The 22298-nt window shown below is 52.5% G+C and overlaps 2 protein-coding genes across 5 annotated transcripts; one reads left to right on the top strand and one right to left on the bottom strand.

Moving 5' to 3' along the window:
• The first annotated feature begins 167 nt into the window (after positions 1-167).
• On the top strand, positions 168-5731 carry Psma7 (proteasome 20S subunit alpha 7). The gene is made up of 7 exons (XM_046433247.2): positions 168-336; positions 1835-1961; positions 2830-2954; positions 3531-3653; positions 4392-4511; positions 4990-5052; positions 5510-5731. The coding sequence occupies exons 1-7, from the start codon at positions 241-243 to the stop codon at positions 5600-5602; spliced, it is 747 nt and encodes a 248-aa protein (XP_046289203.1). The 5' UTR covers positions 168-240; the 3' UTR covers positions 5603-5731.
• Positions 5732-6782: 1051 nt separating this feature from the next.
• Positions 6783-17816, bottom strand: Lsm14b (LSM family member 14B). Of its 4 annotated transcripts, XM_046433244.2 has the most exons (10): positions 17616-17815; positions 15574-15737; positions 14399-14534; positions 13475-13591; positions 11461-11628; positions 11150-11227; positions 10815-10976; positions 10342-10492; positions 8566-8750; positions 6783-7923 (listed from the first exon to the last, which is right to left on the bottom strand). In XM_046433244.2, the coding sequence occupies exons 1-9, from the start codon at positions 17740-17742 to the stop codon at positions 8579-8581; spliced, it is 1275 nt and encodes a 424-aa protein (XP_046289200.1). In that variant the 5' UTR covers positions 17743-17815; the 3' UTR covers positions 6783-7923; positions 8566-8578. The 4 variants fall into 4 exon arrangements, with proteins under 4 accessions (XP_046289200.1, XP_046289201.1, XP_046289202.1 ...); XM_046433245.2 differs by lacking the exon at positions 11150-11227 and having other exon boundaries at positions 17616-17816; XM_046433246.2 differs by lacking the exon at positions 13475-13591 and having other exon boundaries at positions 17616-17813.
• Between the last annotated feature and the right edge of the window lie 4482 nt (positions 17817-22298).

Here is a 22298-nt window from a genome sequence, read left to right as displayed (position 1 = left end):
CCGCAGGCCGCGCTCCGCGCAAGGCCCCCCGGAGCCCGCCCCGCGCCCCGCGCCCGCTCGCTGCCGCCGCGCCGCCCCCCGCGCCCCGCGCCGGTGGTTCCGCCCGCCGCGCCCCGCCCGCCTCGCACGTCCGCCTGGCGCGGCGACGCGGCGACGCCGGCAGCGTGGCGGGCGGGGCTGCGGCGGGCGTCCGTGAGTGTGCGCTTTTGAGCGGCGGCGAGAGCTCCGCGCCCCGCCGGCATGAGCTACGACCGCGCCATCACCGTCTTCTCGCCCGACGGCCACCTCTTCCAAGTGGAATACGCGCAGGAGGCCGTCAAGAAGGGCTCGACTGCGGTGAGCACGGGGCCGGGGCGCGGCGGGCCGAGCGCCTCCTTGGAGGCGGGCGGCAGCGCGTCTGGGGCGGCGGGCCTGCAGACAGGGCACGGGCGGCGAGGCTGGCTACCAGGAGCGGAGCCGAGCCGCGGGCACGCGCCCATGCCGTGGAGAGCTGGCGACGCTTGGGCGGCGGCCGCGCTTTCGGCCGTTCTGTAGCCTCGGCGGTGGCCTCCGCCGGGCGCCGCAACGCGGGCTGCCGGGCCGCGCGCCGGGCTGGGGCCATCTTGAGGCGCCGGGAGCTGAGGCCCCAGGTGCGCAGGCTGCAGGAGGGCTGGCGGCGTTCCCGCAGCCAGCTGTGGCGGGGACCCCCCCGGAGAGACCCAGGTGGGCGTCCAGAACAAAAGGAGGCTCGGCGGCCTGCGCTGGTACCAGGCCGCTTCCGGGTCCAGCTGCGCCGCGGAAGGCGCACTCTGTCACGCCGAGTTCTGGTCCCAGCGTGGCGCTCTCGCCTCGCCAGTGTTCTTGTTCAGGGACTCAACTGTTCGTCGCTATAGGAAACGTCAAATTATGACTCTTTGGGATACCTGCCAATGTTACTGGCAAACCGTAGGACGATTTTTCTTGTTACCTGGTCTTTTAGAGGTTGAGCGGACACACGGTTCTGAATTTTAAGTGTTTCCATCTCTCCAGTCTTTAACCATTTTGAAATTAAAGCTTCAGGTATGTCTGGTGACCTGACAGTCCAAAGGGCTGTGGCAGAGGAATAGGCTAATGCCCACCAGGGACTCCCAGTGCCTGCTCTGCGTGGCCAGCTGCAGCTTGCAAGCTTCTCTTGTTCGCTGCTTGACGCTAAAGGACATTTGAGGAATCACAGGGCAAACTGAAACACACTCCAGGCTGGGGGCCAGATGGACTGGCCAAGACCTTGCTGAGGTGCCCCTAGCACCTGGAAGCCGAGGCCAAGGATGCTACTCCACTGGCCACAGCACTATACAATCCCACCTGCTGCAGGGCCCTCTATAGCAGGCAGGCTTTGTTGGTCCCAATGTTCCTGCACTTGTCTAGATTCAAGGGTCAACTTCAGGTGATTTCCCCTTTGTAATCCACATCCTCCTCTCTGCTGTGCCTGCCCAAAACAGGGTGATGTTGACTTTTCAGTAGGTAGTTGTTGCAAACCAGGAGTTTGTCCCTGGCTTTGAGGTTTGGAAGGACTAATCCTTGGACTGAAATGAAGCATTCACATATTACTGGCTAGCCTAGAACACCACATCAGTATCTAAAAGACCCAGGTTGCACACCTGGATCCTGGAACCTGCACTAGCTCCACCAGGAGTGGGTCATTAACTCCTAGTTTGCAGGGCTAGGTGCCCTGTGACAGACAAGGAGAGAAAGAGGTGTGGACACACACCTTCCTGTGGGGTTCTTGCCTCCAGTCTTTCCAGGGCCCACATTAATATGAGCTCTCATGTTCTGTGCCCAGTAGGATTCTCATGTGGCTTGTGGATTTTTATTAAAGGTTGGTGTTCGAGGAAGGGACATTGTTGTTCTTGGTGTGGAAAAGAAATCAGTGGCCAAACTACAAGATGAAAGAACAGTGCGCAAGATCTGTGCTTTGGACGACAATGTCTGCATGGCCTTTGCAGGTATGAGCCCTGCCAGGGCCTTCTCTGGAGTCACAGTGTGCAGCAGAGCTTTGGGGACTAGTTGGGGAGAGGGGCAGTTGGCAGACATGTAAACCAGGTTTCTTAGGACCCTCTGCTGGGGTGGGCACAAATGGCCAAATGTGTCTTGCTGCCCAGGTAGGGCTGCTGTGCTGCTTCACCTCCAGTTACCTTCCTTGGTCAGTTATCAGGGTGTAATCACCCTGTACCTGTGGCACGGAGGACAGTGCTTTGCCATCACCAGCCAACTAATGGGTGGCATTTGTGGAACACCAGCAGTGCATTGCCATGGCCTTGATCCTGCCCTCCCTTAGAAGATCCAATCTAGGAAGATGTGTTTTTTGTTTTTCAGTACTGAGGCGTGAGCCCTGGGCTTTGAGCATGCTAGACAAGTGCTCTCACCGAGCTACATCCCCAGCCCTAGTATGTTTAAATAGGATCTGATGCACTCTACTTTTTTTTTTTTTTTTTTTTTTTTTGGTGGAAGGGTATTCCAGGGATCAAATCCAGGAGTGCTTAACCACTGGTAACATTCTCAGCCTGTTTTATATTTTTTGAGATAAGATCTCTCTAAGTTGCTGAGCTGACTTTGAACTTGAGATCTTCCTGCCACAGCTTCCCAAGCTGCTGGGATCGTAGGTGTGCGCCACCGTGGCCAGCCCACACAATTTCTCATGTGTTCCACTTTCTCAGAAGTTTCTGAGGGCTGATTAGTTCCACTGTCCATCACTCAGAAATGCTGTGCTGGGTTTCAGAGGGCAGCTTTTGGAATTCGTCTGCTTATGTAATTCTTACCTGGGTGGAACAGTGAGTGGCAACTGCAGCAGAAGCTCCTCTGCCTCCATTGCAGGCCTCACTGCCGATGCACGGATAGTCATCAATAGGGCCCGAGTGGAGTGCCAGAGCCACCGGCTGACTGTGGAGGACCCTGTCACGGTGGAGTACATCACCCGCTACATTGCCAGCCTGAAGCAGGTGAATGCTGCCCTCCTTGTGATGCAGCAGGCACTGTCCTGGAGTGTCCTGTGTGGTGTTACCTCACGCGGACGTCTCCTTCTGTTCCTGGTCTGTGTGTGTGTGTGTGTGTGTGAGAGACTTAAGGCCTCTCCCATTGGGCGGCACTGTTGTCCCTTTCTGCTGGAGGCAGTCTGGATTCATGTTTCTGGAGAGAAATAATCGTGTTCATCTTGCCCTTTTGAACCACCAGTTACCAAGCAGTTGGAAGGGGGCTGGAAGCTCACCAACTCTGGTTCTCAGATGCCATTCATCTGAAAACTAGCATGTGGCAAGAGTGCAAGTCTGCCCCTCAAAGAGATAATTTCCAGCAGCCTCAGTTTTATTGCATAATGTAGTTCCAGTCCTGGGTGAGTCTAAGAATGAAAATGCAGAAAGATGTTGAAAGCTATTAGCTAATTTCGTTTATTAGTTGAATGGCAAATAACCTGGAGGTGGGCTTAATGATGAACATTTAATCCTTACACTAAGCACAGTTGTTTTGGATGTCACATGAATTTTCTCATGATTGACAGCACTGACTTCTTTCCCTGCCAGCGTTATACACAGAGCAATGGGCGCAGGCCGTTCGGCATCTCTGCCCTCATTGTGGGTTTCGACTTTGATGGCACCCCCAGACTCTATCAGACTGACCCCTCGGGCACATACCATGCCTGGAAGGTGAGTCCAGGACAAAGTAAAGGGAGGGATTAAAGTCCTTGGGGAGGTACTGGGCCTCTTGCCAGTGAACAAGCAGCAGTGTAAGTTACCTTAGTCCTAAGTGAACAATCTGTTTCATGAAATGTTACTGATGTGAATGAAAGTAAAAAGTTCACTCAATAGCAAAGGAACACCAAGATTCAAGGACGTGTGGCATAAATTTAAACTTCCCAGTATCTCAATAATAAAATGGAATATAATCCCATTCATAACATTACCATTTTTTTTTTAATATTTATTTTTTAGTTCTTGGCGGACACAACATCTTTGTTTGTATGTGGTGCTGAGGATCGAACCCGGGCCGCACACATGCCAGGCGAGCGCACTACCACTTGAGCCACATCCCCAGCCCACCAGTTTCTCTTAATAATTAAAAGTATAATCCCTTATTGTAATAAGAATTAGCACCAATCCGGGGTTGTGGCGCAGCAATAGAGCGCTCACCTATCACGTGTTGGGGGCTGGGTTCGATCCTCAGTCGCACATAAAAATAATAACGGTATTGTGTCGAACTATAACTTAAATATTTTTTTAAAAATTAGCACCAATTCTAAATCCTGTGTGTGTGCATGTGCACACACAGCTATTAGGGAGGCCCCAAGTCTAGGGCTGTCACCTCATGCGCTGCTACAGAGCAAATAGCACAGCTGGAGCAGAAGACAGGGTTGTGCCTTGTGAGCCCACACTTGTCTGTTTCAGGCCAATGCCATAGGCCGGGGTGCCAAGTCAGTGCGTGAGTTCCTGGAGAAGAACTATACCGATGAGGCCATCGAGACAGATGATCTGACCATCAAGCTGGTGATCAAGGCCCTCCTGGAAGTAAGTGTGTCTGGGCAAGATGGAGAAGGAGCATGTGTGACAAAAGCCCATGGCAGTGCTGGATGGTTGGGAGTTGTCCAGCTGCCATGCACCACAGAGCCCTGGGAAAGAAAGTGCCATCATCTGCTTCTTCATATAGCAGGGGTAGTCATGGCTCACCCAGGAACACAGCATGAGAAGCAGGAAGACAGAAGTCCAGTCATCGGACTGTGGACTCTGTACTACAGATGTCACTTGGCCTCCCAGAGGCTTGGGTTGCTAAGTTGGGAAATTAAGAGATCCAGAGCTAGGGGCTAGGGATCTATCAAGAACTCACAGGCTCCATCAAGACTTTGAAGTACAAACAGGCAAAGCCAGGCCCGGAGTCAGGCATTGTGCTTTCCAGTAGCCACTGCTGCCTGTCCAAGGAGGGCTGCCAGGATTGCCACTGTGTTCTTGAGGACAGAGGTGTCTTAACATTCCTGTCTTTCCCTTCAAGGTGGTCCAATCAGGTGGCAAAAACATTGAACTTGCTGTCATGAGGAGAGATCAGCCCCTTAAGGTAATCCTCAAGTTGTCATCTTGATTTGATGTTTTCTCAACCATGTGGTCTGAGTTGGAATCTGGAGAGCCACGGTTCAGACCCTCTCCTGTGTAACATCATAGAAAGACCCCGTGGTGTTTCCTTCTGGAGGGTCACTTCCTCCTGAGGCCATCATGCTGTGGCTTCAGCTGCTCCAATGTCCAAGGCTCCACAGTCTGGACACTTTTCCACTTGCTTCCATGGTTCCCAATGGTGTTCATGTGTTCTCTTGGTGCACCGAGGCTGCCAAGTGCAACTTTGTTTTTAACACCTCAGGCAAATGTCACCCTAGTTCCTTGAAGCCCTTCTCCAAAGGGGCTGTGGAATGGCTGCAGCACAAACCAGGCTGCACTGCCCGAACGAACTAGTGTTTTGTACCTTGTGCAACCTGGGGGTTAAACATGTTTCTGAAGTTTTAAAAAATTCTATGTTGTAGATTCTCAATCCTGAAGAAATTGAGAAATACGTTGCTGAAATTGAAAAAGAAAAAGAAGAAAATGAAAAGAAGAAACAAAAGAAAGCATCGTGATGAAGAAATCTCTCTTGCTTAGAACAGCTTTTAAACTTGGTCACTGATGAGTCTCTGTGGGCGTTTCCATTCATCCACCTGTCTGGGATGTCAAGAGTACCCAATAAACTTCCGTATTTTTTAGCCTTTGCTTGTGGAGAGAGCATGGATCTTTTTAGGTGTGATCATACTAGCTCTTTAAGAAGATGGGGTCTTTCCCCCTTGTTTTGGGAATCTGTGTACTTGCTTTTTATGCACTTTCTTTTTCTTTTCTGTCCCTTGTTGCCAGGCTCCTAACAAGCCAGGGTTCGCCTCTGGGGGTTCAATACAATTTTCCATTTCCTTCCACGCAATGAGTTGCTATATTCAAAATTAGTTTTTTCTTTCAGCTTTTAATGGATTTGTTTGTCTCCTGTTTTCTACCTAGCTGTTCCCCTCTCTCACATTTTAGCCAGAAAGAACCCCTCTTGGCCTTTGGGTCCTGGGCTGCTCCAGGCGCGTGCTGCTGCCTCCCTCAGCCCCCAGCTGCCCTCTCTGGCTTGCAGTATATGCTATCCTCTAAAACACAGACTCAGGAGGTCACTTTTAAGCTCAGCATAAAAATGTGTAATTGTCAAAATGACTGGTCAACTGGATTAACAGCAAGGCTACTTCAGGTGGTAAGCAGCCTTTACATCCACCAGCAGCACAGTCCAGCTGCTGAGCTGCACAGGTCAGAATGAGGGCTGTGGCCCCTGGCATCTACCATACACACTGAAAAGAACTGGTCATTGGGTTACTTCCCTCCACTGCCACCACCAAAACAGAAGGCTGCCTGCTGCCAGTTCCTGCTCTAGAGCCTAAGTGGAGGATAGGCAGGTACCATAAGGGAAAGTCAAATTCAGCTGTCCCTTCTGGTCCTCTGAGCACTGCTTTTAAAGTCACCTGGAAACTCATACTGAAGTAAATAGACTGCTTTTAGCCTAAACTAGTGTGTATGCAGATTCTAGACAGCAGGGCCACTCATCCCAGAAAGGCCGCCAACAAGAGGATCCAGGCCTATCTCACTGCACTTCAGTAGGGTCTCTCCTTCCTCAGGCTCTATATGGAACCAATTCCCCCAAATCCTACCACCCCAAGTGTACTCTAGAGCTGAATAGCACCTGCCTCTGGGTGGGCCCTGGATATGCTGCAGACGTTGTTAGGCAGCACAGAAAAAAAGTTTTAAGGGTTTGCATATTTATTTATAATTACAATTTACATTTCCCCAACAAAGCAGTGCCAATGCTATGTTCTACTTCTCAGCCATGAAGTCCTACAAAAATAAACCCAAGCATTTACAATGACTTAATACAGAACTAAAGCCTTCATAGCTATTTAAAGGGGTTTAGTTACCAAGGTGCTTATTTTCAACAAAATGCCCTGTCAATCAGAAGGATGCATGCTTACACTGGAGGTCTGACCCATCTTACTCATGCAACAAATTTATATTCCCCACCCTCCCTCCACCCACCTTTAAAACACACACACAAGAACTATTTACAATCCAGAGGAAAAAAGGTCAACTGACCTTGCAAAAAAAGACTGGCTCATTTCCATGTGGATGAGGACAAGAGTCCAACACTGACCTGGGTCAGAGGCTGGTAAGGACAGGACAGGAGAGCCAGGGGAACATTGTATGGGGTGGTTCAGGGTTCCAACCCTTAGCCTCAGTGCCTGTGGAAGCCAGGCTCTGCATAGGTAACGTTCAGGGTCCCTTCCCAGTACCACCAAGTCCACCACCCTCTGCCAGCCCCCAACCCTAACAACATCACTCCGGTTTGTTACACAACATGATTCATGGGATATCCCTTTCCCTGCCTTTGCCCCACCCACACATATGTCCGGCCCACCCTGTGCTGGCCCTGCCAGGCTCCTGAGACCCTACCAATGACGGTGGGGGGGTGGGGTGCCAGGCCAGCAGCACCAGGGGCTAGATGGGTTACAGAAATGCACTTGGCCACATGTGCCAAATGAGATTTGGTTCCACTTTAAAAGTCAAAGCTGTCATAAAAAAAGAAAAGTCACAAAGTGAGGATCAAACCTTCGCTATAGAAAATGCCAAAACCTTAGAATTAGGCTATGCGCAACCAAAAAGGAAACGTAGGTCAAGATACCTCAAAGAGGTTACCCATGAATACTTCCCAAAAAACAAGTGGTTTTAACTCAGACCACGTCTAAGTTCAGTTAAGTCCAAAACATAAGTAGCAGTATGGGAATTTTCCAACTCAGTAAATGGGACCCACTCCTTCCCTGTTAAGTGCAGAGCATTTCTGTGGTGTCCTTATGTACACAGCGTCACTTCTGTGCTTTTCAGCAGGAGCCTGCAAAAGAGGTCAGAAAATGAGCACATCCACACCAACTGTTACATGGCTGCTCAGTATCAGCAGGGGCTGCTGCCTGACCAGTAACAAGGGCCACTCAACCCCTCTTCCCTCCCTTGGACCGCCCACTCTCCTATCAGGGCCCCCTCCAAGTAGCACACTGAGGAACGGGAGACAGTGAGTGGCAGGAAGCCCTGGTTCCTCCAAATGCCACCTGGTTGGGGTGGGTCAGTACCAGTCACCATACAGGGACACTACCCCGACCCAGGAGTGCACACAATCCCTGGGGCCTCGCTAACAGGCTCTGACTCCATGCAGGGCTAGGCTGGACTAGGGCATCATGCCGGAGCCCAGCAGCCAGCACAGAGCCCTCACTAGACTCCACCATGGTCCTTGCCCTCCCACACCCATGATCTCAGCTGGATGAAGTGGGCAGCAACCTGGGTCCTACCTGACTCTCGCTGTTTCTAGGAGACCCTGGGTGACTCTGAGGGCTGAGGCCGTCAGTTGGGCCTGACACCTTCAGGATGCTCTTCTTGTGTGAAGAGAGAAAGCCCACCTACCCTCTAGCACCTCTGCTCTGGCTAGGTACACCCGTCCCAGTGCCTCCCACCCAAGGATCCAGAAGGTTCCCACACTCACTCAGGCTGCATCTTCACACCCTGCCAGTCCCAGCTCTGTGGGAAGTCGGGTTGCGCCGGGTTGTCCCGTTGCCCCTTCCTCCACGGAACCCACCACGGGAACTACGACCGCGGAGGAACCTCCCTGACACGCCAAAGGTCTCCGTGTTGAGCTTCCTCTCTTCAGCCCATGTTGTACGCCTGGAACTGGACCAGAGATAAAGTGTGTGGAATCCTGATGACAGCAGTTAACAACTCAAGCTCCATCCTCGTAACAGCCCAGGGAAGGACCACAAACCGTTGTTGGAGCCATTACAGAGGTGGAGGGAACAGGTTAGGCCTAGAGATGAAGACCACTGCAGCCATCTTCCTGAGCACTGGACTGCTCAAGACCTACCTTTCATCAACAAGGCTAAGCAGGTTGCCACCAGTGGGTGACAAAGGAAGCCTTCTCTCCACTGATTGCTGGGCAGGGAGAGAAGCTTGGGCGCCCAGGCCCCATGCAGACCTCAGACCAGAACAGGATACAGACTCCTCCAGACTCAGGTTTCTACTAGAAGGATATGGGTGGAGAGGAGCAGGGCTGGATGGAGCAAGAATGGTACATGTGCTTCTGGCGGTGATAGCAGATGGCATCACAGCTCTCACACACCATGCTGCCCAAACATTTGGGGGCACAACTCCCATGTACAACCGTGTGCCCAGTGCAGCCAAAATGTTGGCAGACAGCCAGCCAGTTCCTGCCCTTCAGTCTAGAAGCCTGCTGCATCCACAGGCTTCTTGGTTGAAAATGACACTGTTCTTCGCGTACCCAGGCCAAGACATGTGGGACTCATTCTGGACTCCCCACACCCTGTAAGTGCCATCCTCAAAACACACTGTGTCCAGCCTTCCCACCACATACAGCCCAGTATTCCAAGAACCTGCACTCCTGCTGAGCCAGCCACCTTGTCCACCCAGCCTCATAGTGGCCCACTCTGGGCCACGCTCATCAACATGCTATATTGTCGCATGTCACTCCTGGAAGGTTGCCCACAGGATCATAACAAAGCCAACATCATTACTGTGACCTATAACACCCTACTTGAACTCCTACAACACCCTCCAACCCAGCCCCACAGAGACACATAGACCTTCACTCACCCCTGTGGCTACCCTCCGACCCAGCCCTGCCCACCCTCCACTGCTGGGCTCCTACGTGTCCTCTGTTCATGTTTTGTGCATCTCCACTTGCATGCTCCCCCAGTGGAGTGTGAGCATGTGCCAAGGCCACTCAATTTTGCCTGCTGCCACTCTTGAATGCCTAGGAGCATTCCTGGCGCTCAACCTGTAGGACACATGGATCTGGGTTTCCACACCATGCCTACTCTACAGATTGCCCACATAGTCCAGAACATTCACCCAAGGCACTAAAGACGATCACACACGTGAAACATGGTCACTGGTGGCCAACACCAAGGGAAAGAACATCACAGTCAGAACACTAGCCAGGCCACTGAGACCAGCAAGCAGCCCAGCAAGAGCACTGAATGTAGACAGGAAACCTAGTGACCAGGGGCCTGACCTCAGTGAGTTCCCCTGTGGCTGGATGATTGCGAGAATTTCCTGCACCACATCCTGGATGGCTGAGAGAGACAACTGGGGACTCTAGCATCTATTACACAGAAATGCAAGCTCCTAGGGCATGTGCCCTGAATTCAAGGCTGTAGGTTAGGTCTTCAGGTGGAGACTGCCAAGTCTGTGCTTCTGAGACATGCATGCAGTGACGACCTTCTCTACCAGTCCACGGAGGCCTCACCTGGTCTTGAGTTCAGAGGAGATGTTGTCGAAGAATGACTTGGATTTATCGTAGTAGCAGTTGGGCCCCAGGAGGTCTTCTTCAGCAGGCGTTTCATCACTCTGAGTCACCACGGCTGGGTCCTTCTCTTCCCCCTTCTCAGCTTTGTCCTCTAAAAAGAGAAGTAGAGCACACAAAGGTGCAGAAGCAAACACCACAACCCCCTCTCCAAGGAGGTCTCTCTCCAGGGGTCCATTCAGCAGCCCACACCATGTGTCCGTGTCATGCTAAGCAGAGACCTCTTTCTACCAACAGTCAGAACAACTGTCTCCCCCTCCCACCCCCAAACACTTCCTTATCTCATTAATTCTTTGTTAATTCCAGTTTCCAGACTGGTCAGCACCCCAGCTGGCTTCCCAGATCACCTCAGTCATCTTTTCATAGCACACTCTAGGGATATGTCCAGGGAGTAGTAACTTTTATGCAAATCAGACCTTTAAAATTCAGCTTCTTCTTGAATTCTTTGTCAAGCTCCTCTCGGTTGAACTGAGCATTTGCACTCTCAAAATCAAAGTCACCTTCAAACTTGATCGTGTTCTCTTTGACATTACTTGGACGGTTTTGCCCCCTAGAGCGATTTCTTGTTCGCCGGTTGCCTACAAGGAAGAAGGACAGCAATGGCTGAAGTAAACCACCAACCCAATGTTTCCAGCAGGACTTCAAACGCAGCTTCCAAGCACAAGCAGACAAGAGGGGCAGCATCCACAAGGACAAGCAAAACGTGGCCTGTTGCTCATGGCTCCCAAACTTGGGTGGCCACAGGTGTTACCTGACCGCCTCCTTTGAGGTCTTCGGTTCTCGTCATTCACCTGCCCTTGAGTGTGCACAGCTGCCGGTGGGACTACATCTGAGGCGCAAAGGGAAGAGTAAGGCAAAGCTCCTGCAGAAGCCAGAACCCAGCCACCAAAGCAGGACACCACCACTGCCTGGGGCCCCATGGAAGGAAGTCTGCCACATGGGCTTGTCCAAAAGCATGTGGGGCTTAGGATAGGAGAGGAGTTTAATGCTTTAAAAAATAACCCAGAAAGTAGTGTGCCACTGTGATCACAGCAAACTGCAGGGGAGGAAGAACTCAAGTACCGCCAGTGGTCTTGCTGCTTGGCTGGGCCTGGCGACCGTTGAGTTGCGTCCCTGTGGTGCCCTTGCCAGGTAACAGCTTCTTGGCATTCAGGTTATCGACAGAGCCAGTCTGGACAGCCTGTTCCACCATGGGGCTCTTGCCAACAGGGGCAGAAGGAAAGCCAGCTCCTGAATTGAGGAGGGGAAGAGGGTTTACAGAGAAGAAAAGCCTTACACCTCCAGTCACTTCTTTTCTGGCTGACAATCAGGCAGGAGAGGGCAAGTGCCCAGAGAGGGTCCAAGCCCAGGCCAAGCTTCCCCAGACTGGGCCGCTCCCTAAAGAACAGCTTTCTAGAACCACACAAGCTCTAACCCCAAAGGGGCTCAAATAGCCCTGAGATGATGAATTTCAGGATTCAACAATCTGTTTCATTCCAGTCCACACCAGAGTAGAACCAGCCCAGCCTGGGGTCTTCTAGCAAGTGCAGTGGTCAAACTTCAAAGTTAAATTCTAGAACACTGTCATTTTTGCTTACAAGGTAATAAAAAAATAGGATAAAGAGGGAAGAGCTGACCACAGTTGTCAGCCTGCAGCTTCACAAGAGTATAGGCTCCTCATAAAACAAGAAGGGCTCCCTGGTGACCTCAGTAAGGGCTATTCTTAGAGTACTGCCTGAGATACATCTCAAAACCAAGCCTCAGTGGTGGTCCTGATGCAGGGGATGTCATCTGAACCTGGTAGAGGGTGTGCAAAAGGCCACCTGCCCAGACTGCCTCTTCCCACTCCTCTCCCAGGTTCCAGGAGCTGTGGGAAGTGTTAAAGACAGCACCTGGGGACTGAGTGGAAGTGGTCAAAGATGAGACAGAAAAATAAGTCCTAACTACAGGGTAACCACTGTCAGGGGGGCAGCCCAACACAGATGAAGAAGGGATATACCCTAACTTTGTATACTGGACCGATGTTATGGAAATCAGTGTAGAAAAGTTCTTGTAGCCAAATCAAGAGTAGCCCTCACAGGGCAGGCATCGGAAAGGTCCTCTCTGACAAGAACTAATCTGGACCACTTTCACTGGCTTATCACACGGGAATGGATAGGGCAAGAACTTTGGGCATATATATTTGCCTTTTAGAAAATTGAACCATTTAAAACAATCTATCTGCCCTTTGGGTAGTTTTATGTAAATATTCCTGAGAAAAATCAGAGTACAAAGTGTTTAAGTGGAAAAAAATATACTGCTCTCAGACATATGCAGAACTTAAAAGCAACATATCTAACAGACTGACAGTGCTTGTGTGGCCAAACAAGAGCATAGACAGTTTCTTGGACCAAGTATGGATGATGGTAAAGGATTGAGCCTGTGGCAATGCACATGAAGCATAGGTAAAACAGATGTGTAAGAAAACAGTGAAAGTGAAGTTCAGAACTTGAGGTAAGTTGAGAACATCAGGAAACTCTAAAAATGCCATAGGCATTGCTGTCTTAGCAGAGAGGTGGACACTAGATTGACAAGGTGGCCTTCAGGACAACACCCAGCAGCTGGCCATAGAGCTGATCATCACTGAGCTCCCATCCTGAACACGCTAAAGGATGACTTGTGTTTGTGGAGTGGCTGGGGAACTCCGCTGCAGCAGTCTAGAACATAATTAGGTCCCAGCAAACCCCCAAGGAAACAGCTTTGTATTCAAAGGAAGTTTCCCAAGCATGATGGTTGGGGCAGGTCAAAACAAACTCTAGACCCAGGCAGTTTGAACCAAGGGCTCCCTATCTAAAAATAAAAAATAAAAAGGGCTGTGGAGGTGGCTCAGTGGTGTGCCTCTGGTTCAATTCCCAGCACCAAAAGAAAAAAAAAAAAAAGCTATAAAACTGGTAGTTATGAACCACATTTTGGGCTGAACAAAACAGAAGCCGTATCACTGCTCCCTAGGCCTAGCAAACGATCTACGGCTCCTGTCATTCTGGCTCTCATTTTACCCCCTTGGGACTCAGAATGGTCTGCAAGACAGCATGCAGTTAGTTCTCCAAACTGCTGTTACCCTTGGAAGTGAGCTGAGGTGGCTCTGAGGACATGTCAAGCTCTGAAACAGGCTGTGGAGATGGAGAAGAACTAGGGCTGGAAGCAGCGGCTGAGGCTGGAGGGCTTACCAACTTCTCTAAAGGAAGAGAAAGGAGAAAAGAGCAAAGAGAAAGCACACAAATAAGTCAGGACATACTTATCTTGTGTCTAGCAAACTTGGGAAGAGCCAAGCAGACTCTCATAGGACACTTTGCTCATACACATACATTTTAGAAACAGTAAGCTGGGCTGAGAAATCACCTGTCACATGAGGAACAGCAATCAAGACAAACAAGTAACCCACAGAATTGATCTGGGTCTAATTAATGCTCCCTGCCTCACACTGGGGTCCAAGCAAAGACTGCCAGTGCCATGTTCTGAACACAGCTGCAGAGCTAGAGCCAGGCCAAGGACAAGGACAAGACCACGCTCACTCTCAACATGGAAAAGAGACTCTTTACTCTGGGACTAGTCAACCTTGGTTAAAACCATTTTGAGCAGGACCCTTATGGTAGAATAACAAAAAGATTTAACAGGAAAATAGGATATTATATTTATAGGCTCACAGATGTGCAATCTAGAAGTCCTACATAAGTACACATGTCAGCACTCCTCCATCCAGGCAGGTGTACCAGGACTTCCACGCAGACCCAGACTGATGTTCCAGATCAATTCTGACCTGGTCCATTGAGTCCAAGACCCACAATGCCCACTCTCACTCAGCTGGACAGCTACCAGATACTGGAGAGCGGAAGTTGCACAGGGGAGACCCACCCAGCATGTGCTACAATAAGTAGTCTAGGAGCTGAACATGACAAGAGGACACGCCCCACCCTTAGACCTGTCACTGTACTTCCTGGTGATCATAAGCAGGGTAGTTCAGAAGACAGAAACTGTTACTCACCTAGACCTAAGGACGCAGCATACTGCTGGCTGAGCAGGGAGCTGGCTGCCAGCTGGCCATAGGGCGGCATCCCTCTGAAGGGGCTGTAAGGCACATGCGGCTGGAAGGGCGAGGCGGAGGCAGAGCCCAGAGAAGACTGAACAATGAGACACACCGGTAAGAGAGGTGCGAGGCCATCCTGATACCCTGCAAGTCTGCTCAGAGCACCTGCTCAGAAGGGAAGCGCCAGTTCTGTCACCTGTACTGCTGACATGCTGAGTGGTCCTGGGGGAGTTTTTAGTATGGTCAAAGCTGCCTTTTTCCAACCAGTTGCACCTGTCCACGTAACACTATCATGAATTTCTCCTAACTTAATTAAAACCCTCCGACAACTCCCCTTTGTCACTGGTGGAATCTAGCCTCTCTAACAAGAGAAAGTACCACCCTCAATTCCAGACATAGCCCTGCAGAGGTGCTTCCATTTCCCAACATCTGTCTTTGCTCTGAACCCCAAGCCTCAGAGAGGACGGGTGGTAGTCTGAGGACTGACCTTTTCCCATGCCCTTCACCTGGCTATTTCCTCTTTGCCCCTTGGGCCTGGCTCAAACATACATTCTTCTTTCCAAGTCCGTAAGGACCCTCCCTCCAAACTTCAGAAGCCTGGCCTGAAGAGCTCCTCCAAAGCCCACCCTGCCTTCTCCTACCTTCCAGGTGCACCCTCGACTCAGAACCCAGTGCAACCTGAATCCCAAAGGAGCCAACAAATGTTTAAACTTACAAGTAAATATTAATCTGGGCCCCCTGGTAATCCTGAGCCACAACCTAAAAGGCTGGAATGTGGCTTAAGACTTACAAATTTGGGGTTCCACTGTTTTCCCAACAAGCCTCCCATGCCACTCAGGGCTTGATTACACTATGTCCAGGCAAAACCCCAGAAGTAGCACCCCTTCACATCACACACACAGAGTCACAGACCTCCTCCCCAAGGGGTCATGCCACACAGAACACACTACCTACTATATGCTGCGTGAATTAATGCTTTTCATAGGAACATGAAGCACTAGATGAAAATGAGACTACTTTTTCCTAAAGAGTCATTCCTCAATTTGAGCACTTCAGTCAAACATATACTAAATTCCAGGAGAAGCCAGCTCCCTTAGAAATGGTATCATGTGGAAATACAGTGACACACGTACCTGAACGATGGCAGGGTCCTGAGGGAGAGTGTGCTGAGCTTTCGGAGGTTCACACACAGTGATATCTTTGATGTCACTTCCCCGGAAAATGATGTACTCGTAAATTTCCTCTCTTGGGGGAGCAGGCCTATCTGTAGGACGATCTTCGGTACCAAAGGATCTCACTTAAGGATGAAAAAAAGGAAGGGTTGTCACCCTTTGCCAAGTCCATTTCATCAATCCTCTGTCACTACAGCTCTATATAGTTTCTGGGCCTGCCAGAAGACAAGGGCCTCTGCCCTGAGCACCATCCCCAACACAATACCCAAATTTGTAATTCAACAGCTACTTAATCCCTTTAAGAGGGACCCATCAATGAAAGTCCAAAAAGACAATTGTTCGTAACTGACAAAAAGAATTTCAAAACAAAGTCTCACAAAGATTCATATGCTCCAGTGTAAACACATCCATACACAGAACTCTCTGCTTTGCAAAACCTCCCTGGTTCACATCTGCCTTTGCAGATGAAACCATCAGCTGTTTTGTGCTCAAGGTCTCACCACACTCTGCAGCTGCAAAGGCAGTTTTCTTAGGTGAGGACCTAGGAGAGTGTCACCCTCACCCGTCTGCATACATCCAGTCTAAGGGAACATCATAAAAACGAGGAGAAAAAAGACCTAGAACTGGGATCCCTAACAATAGCTTCATGAATCCCCAACAGGGTCCAAGAACCCTATCACACTTCTACTCTGTATGGCTCCAGGGCCAGACTGGGCTTGGCAGCAGGCTCTATCTAATAGGGAGGGCAACTTCTACTGGAGGGCCTACTCTTACCTCAGTTTCTATAACTGGGATCTTGTGTCAAAATAAGTACCATACCAAGAGCTCAAACGAACAAAAAGACTTGGAACACCGTGCTGTTTCCTGCAGTGTTACCCTGTGTGCCCAAGTTCGAACATCAGGGTTCAAAAAGAGACATGTCTAGGATTTGGGACAATTGCACCCTGAGTCATGGGGCTCCCTCTGACCCAGGCCAGCTTCAGACAGGTCTCAGCACTTGGCACCAGGACCCGAGGGCCTAACACCAGGCACAGCACACCGCGGGCTGCTGCAGAGCTGGCCGTGCTGGCTTTCCTCCAGGAGGCAGGGGAACCCGCTCCAGTCCTCTAGAGGATGAAGACAAAGGCTCTGGGGCCCGCGTTGCCAGCACTGGCATGTGGGTTCTGGACCTCTCTAGTCACAACAAGCACCCTCAAGTCAGCCAGCACCTACAGACAGCTGTCACAAAAGGACAGCTCAATTGGGCCCACAGTAAAATCAGTCGGTTCAGGCACCCTATGCCAACGGATGCTCCACAGGACCCGGTGGGCCCAGCTGGATAAAGCGTTCCAGGAGAACGCGCGGGTTCGCATCTTTTCACCCCGCCCCCACCCTGCCTTCTGGGGAGGCCTGGGAGACTCGGCACCTGGTCCCTGCTGGTACAGTCCCCCCACACAGGTGAAGAAGAAACACAGGTGAAGAAGAACCTCAGCTATCGGAGCCGCCCATCCCGCAACACCTGCAGGACGGGCTGCACGGAGAGGGCGGCGCCACGAAAACCATTGTGCGGGGGCGGGAACCTGGCGAGGCCTGGAGGGGCGTCCCAGGGCGGAGACGGGGTTCAGGGTGGGGGAGGGGCTCGGGAGCGTCCCGGGAGGAAGGGGCGTCCCCGGTGAGCGCGGGGGCCATCCCGGAGTGGAGACCGGGCTCCGGGCCGGGGAATGGGGGACGCCCCAGGGTGGGGGCGGGGCCCGGGAAGCGTCCCGGGTGGAGCCGGGGGTCCGGGCGCGAGGAGCGACCCGGGGTGGAACCCGGGCTGGGGGGGGGGGGTCCCATAGTGGGGGCGGGGCTCGGGGAGCGTCCCGGAGTGGAGACCGGGTGGGGGCGGCGTTCCAGAGTGGGGGCGGGGAGCCGGGCGCCCGGGGTCCCGGCGCGGGGAGCGTCCCGCGGTGGGGGCCGGGGCCTGGGCGCGGGGCCGGCCCGGGGCTGTTGGCGGCGGTTGGGCGCGCGGGGCGGGCCGCTACCTTTGGCGAGCGCCACGGTGGAGTTGTCGGTGTCGATGGTGTAGAGAATGCCCTCGTAGCGGATCTGCGCCTTGGAAATGAGGCTGATCTTGCTGCCCAGATACGGGGTGCCCGAGGAGCCGCTCATGGCGGCGGCCGCCGGGCGCAGGGGACGAGTGCCGGGCCCCGCCCGCTCCGCCCCGCGCGGTCGCCGCGCCGCCCGCTCCTGCGCTGCTCCGCGCCGCCGGGGCGCCTCCCGCTACGCCCAAGGGGCTTGCGGGCCGCGAGGGAGCGAGCTAGCGGAGCGGGGCGCGCCTCCAGGCTCTGAGGCAAGCGGGGGAGGAGCGACGCCGCAGCCACATCCGGGGCCCCGCGCCGCTACGCGCCGCCCCCGCACGCTGGCCGCCCATTGGTTCGCCGCGCCCGCCGCCCTTTAAATATGGCCGCGCTGCCGGCCACGGTGGGGGCGGGCTCGCGCGCCGCGCCTGCGCAGCAGGGTGCCGCCGGCCGGGGGCGGGCCTCTCCTCCAGCCCACGCCCCCGGCAGCCGGCTCCCGGCGGACCCCGCGCGCAACTGGGGCCACAGTACACAGCGGGCTGGGTAGTATGCGCGTGCGCGTCGAGGACGGCCGGCAGCTGTTTGCTGCGGACCGGGGACCGTCCGGCTCGCGCGGCGGGCGGAGCTTGGCTTCTCCAGGGCCCGCCCCGGGGCACTGGCTGGGCGGGCGGCCGGGCTTAGTTCCCCCGCCTCGGCTTCCCTTCCTGCAGAATCTAGGCTCGCAGGCGCCCTTGCGCTGGGTTGCTTGAGCCCCGACCCTCATTCCGACGGCGGCGAGAGGGGAGGAAGGCGCAGCCGGGCCTGGCGGCCCTTGTTCCGTTCGCCCTTAAATCGAACTCGTGGTGCGCGCCACGGGAGGCCGTCCCTCCTGCCGAACCTGCTGCGCGGTCTGGCCCTTAAAATAAACCCTGACTCGCGCCCCCCGCACACACCCCGCCTCCGGGGCCCCGCGGCCTGGGCCGTCTGCCCAGAGCCGGTGCTGAGCCCCCCAACTATGAAGTAGACAGCCTCCCCATCCTCTGTCCTCTCCTCGCATCGCCCTTAGCCTGATTAGTGATTGTACACGTGTGTGCACCGCATGCGTACTTGGTCTTTTGTCTTTACTGTGAATATCATGAGATTAGGGTCCAATATTGAGTCTGGGGAAAAAATTTAGTGGGTAGTGACCAGCGTTTAATAAAAATGAAATAGAATGAGAGAAAAATAGAGCGTACCGCATAATGAAAGTAAGTACTATTTCGCAAAGCATTGCATTCTCATTGCCTGTGGGCTTGGTCAGACATAAAATGTATCTTTTGCTAAGTTGAGAACAATTTACAGCATACCAGGTAGGAGTGGTGACTACCTAGTTAAGTGAGGAGGAGACAGGCCCAATGTGTAAGTAAGTTGCAAGTAGGCCTGAGAGTGCTTGTGCTTGGTGGGCTTTTGGTCTGGTATCACCCACCTGAAACCCCACACCATTTCCTGCCTTTTGTGAAACCCACTGCGTCAAGACTGGTGAAAGGAGAACAGAGAAAGCACAAGAGAAGGTAGAAAAGTCTTCCAGTCTTAAATGCTATGATTTAGCTGTGTATTCCAGAATCAATTCTTGGGTCCGGGGAAGTTGTATTCAAGAGAACTGAGACAGCCAGTTAAGACTTGGCCCTGCCTGGTAAAGAGAGTCCTGGGAAGTCTGGACTTGGCCTTCCTCAGTGTGGCACACCCACTTGGTCACAGAAGGCTGCACTTGCTGGAGTAGGTCTGTGAGCACCTCGGCCACCTGGCTGGTTATCCTGCTGTGGGGCTGAGGTACCCCTGCCATGGTCACAGATTTTTAACTCCATGCCTCCCAGTTTCTGAGCCACAAACCTCTGTGTTGAGGGTGGGGTGCATTCTTCACTAACAGGAGCTAGTTCTGTCTTAGAAAAAGACACAAGGTGGGGGTGTGGAGGTGCTGTTCCCTGAGATCTCTGAGTGCCCACCAGACTACTAGGTTTGCAGCTGGGTGGTTCCCTGAGGACACTGGCCACAGTGACATGCCCTCAGAGCAGAAGCTAAAAATACATACTGTGCAATGGTCCAGGAATGTGTCCTGCCCAACACCAGGATTGGAGGGTGCTTGGGAAAGGCCAATGAAGGGGAACGGTCGTGCTGGACCATTGGAATGGTTTATTTCCATCAGCACCTCATGAGGCCAGCTCTTCACATGTGTGCAGGTCTGGAGAACCCACCTACTTGGTCATCACCAAGCCCCAGACCCATGAGCTGAGGGATGTACAGACATGAGCTGGGGTTCTGCGACCTCTGGTCAGGCAGATTTCCAGCCTTGGTTTCTCCATTTGGCAAAAGGAGATTATAGGTGCCCTGTGCATCTCACAGTTGTACTCTAGTCATCCTAAAAATGACTGTGAAAGGCTTTGAGGGACAGGGGTCAACATGGGGGACAGGCTGTGCAGAGCACCACAGGGGCAGTCTCAGAGATCTCTACTGCAACCACAATCCACCACTTCCTTAGCACCTACCATGTGTATGGAGGAGAGTGAAGAAGTCCCTAATTCCAAAATCAATTCTCGGGTCCGGGGAAGTTGTATAATGTTAACAAGAAGACATAGAGACAGGTCCCTTCCCCCATTGTGTTGCCAGTCTTGCTGGGATGACACAGGCCAGTGTCTTGCAACAGATAAGGGCACACTGCCACAAAAAGCCATTCTGTGACTCAAACCTACATTTGAAAGCGAGCAACCAGCACACCATTCATCTCACGAGTGTTGTTACCAGTGGGACGGACACAAGCTGATTCGGAGAAAAATGTGAATAGATAGTCCACAGGTAAAACAGAAATTGAGTCAGTGGTCTAAAGTGTAGGAACGTGCCAGGGAGGGGGACCTCGCCTGTACCCTCGTGTCATTCAGGAATTGGCACGGGGTGGAGCTGAGGGAGCATCTTCAGATGTTCACCCCACCTGGACCAACCTTCCCACCATAGCCACAGGGAGCAGAAGGAAGCACAGGTAGGCTGGGCCTGAGACTCCTTTCTGGCTTTGTAGTGGGCAGGGAAAGAGGCTGGAAGGCCTCTGCTGGGCAAAGCCACTGCCCCAAGAACAAGGTCATGCCAACAGGGAGATGGGTCAGACCTCCCAAAGCCTGCGCTCACCTGGAAGCACTATTTTTACTTATGTGCAGGTCTGACTTGTTAATACCATAATCTTGTTTCTACTTTGACCAACCTGAGAACCAGTCTGGATTAGGCTCTGGGTGGCAAGGACTGTTTTGCACCAGGAGCTGAAGGTGCACATGGGTACCCACAGAGGCAAACACTGGCTGTGATGCAGCGTGCAGTTGGGCAGGGGGAGAAGCAGCTGGCCCTAGAGGAAGTTCCCAAACCCGGGGCTTCTCCACACTGTCTCAGCGTGTGCCTGGGGCCAGATGGGGAGGCGACTCCTCCGCCACATTCCTTGGGGCTTGTTTGGCTAAGCAGGCAATCGCTGACATGTTGGTCTTTCCCACACACCAAAACACAAGCCCCCTTGCCTTGGGAGTTCTGCTGGGTCACAGCACTCTTTCAAGTGGCACTCACCAGCAACAGGAAGCCGTGGCCAGCATGGAGTCTAGACTCTCCATGCTGGGCTGAAGCTGACCTCATTCCCTATTCGTTTAACACATTTATTGAGGAGTGACAGTCTATAATATTCACTCATTTAAAGTATACAACCCAGCGATGTTTCACATAATACCAGAATTGTGACTCCATCACCACCACTAGTTCTGAAACTTTTTTTTTTTTGAGAGAGAGAGAGAGAGAGAATTTTAATATTTATTTTTTAGTTTTTCGGCGGACACAACATCTTTGTATGTGGTGCTGAGGATCGAACCCAGGCCGCACGCATGCCAGGCAAGCATGCTACCGCTTGAGCCACATCCCCAGCCCCCTGAAACTTTTTATTATCTCTGCAAACCTCATAGCCATTAGCAGTCTCTCCCTGTCCCTCCCTCGCTCCTCTTCTACTGAGCGAATTGTGGCTGTCTTCATGGATTTGCCTGTATGAACATTTCATGTAAGTGGACTCCTACCATAGATGGCCTTTGGGAACTGACTTCCTGCACCCAGCACCTGCCGGAGTGTTTTCAAGGGTCCTTGTCTTATAGCATGTATCAGAGCTTCATTCCTTTTTATGGTTGGATGATATACCATTCTAGGGTGTGGCTAACCTGTTCACCAGCTGAGGGACACTTGGGTTGTTTCCACTTCTTAGCTATTGTGAGCATTGCTGCTGTGAACATCTGTGCATGCTTTTGTGTGGACATATATTTACCTTGATCCTGGATACCTAACCGAGAGAATAGCTGCTGGTCTGCGGTGATTCTGTTTAACACTGTGTGCTGTGCCAGGCCGCCGCACCCCTTCATGTTCCTGCCAGCCCTGTGTGGGGTGGAGCCTTTACTTTTCTCAGTACCGGTGTGGCTGAGGACAGGGTGTTCACATCTCAGTGGGGATATTCCTCCATTTGGGGATGGAGTCTCGTCTCTGCTCAGCAGACACCTCAGAGCCAAGTGTCCACTTTGCCTGACTCCAGCTGCAAGATAGGAAGAGGCTTCTTTTGTGACAGGGTAAGTCAGGCAGCCCCCTCCTGGGAAGAGCTGCCCAGCGGTCACTGCACAAGGAGCCTGC

Source organism: Marmota monax, unplaced genomic scaffold (genome assembly GCF_021218885.2).
Source record: "Marmota monax isolate L192 unplaced genomic scaffold, Marmota_monax_Labrador192_F-V1.1 WCK01_AAM20220418_F8-fsc00014, whole genome shotgun sequence".
Lineage (NCBI taxonomy): Eukaryota > Metazoa > Chordata > Mammalia > Rodentia > Sciuridae > Marmota > Marmota monax.
This window is presented reverse-complemented; position numbering and strand designations above follow the sequence as displayed.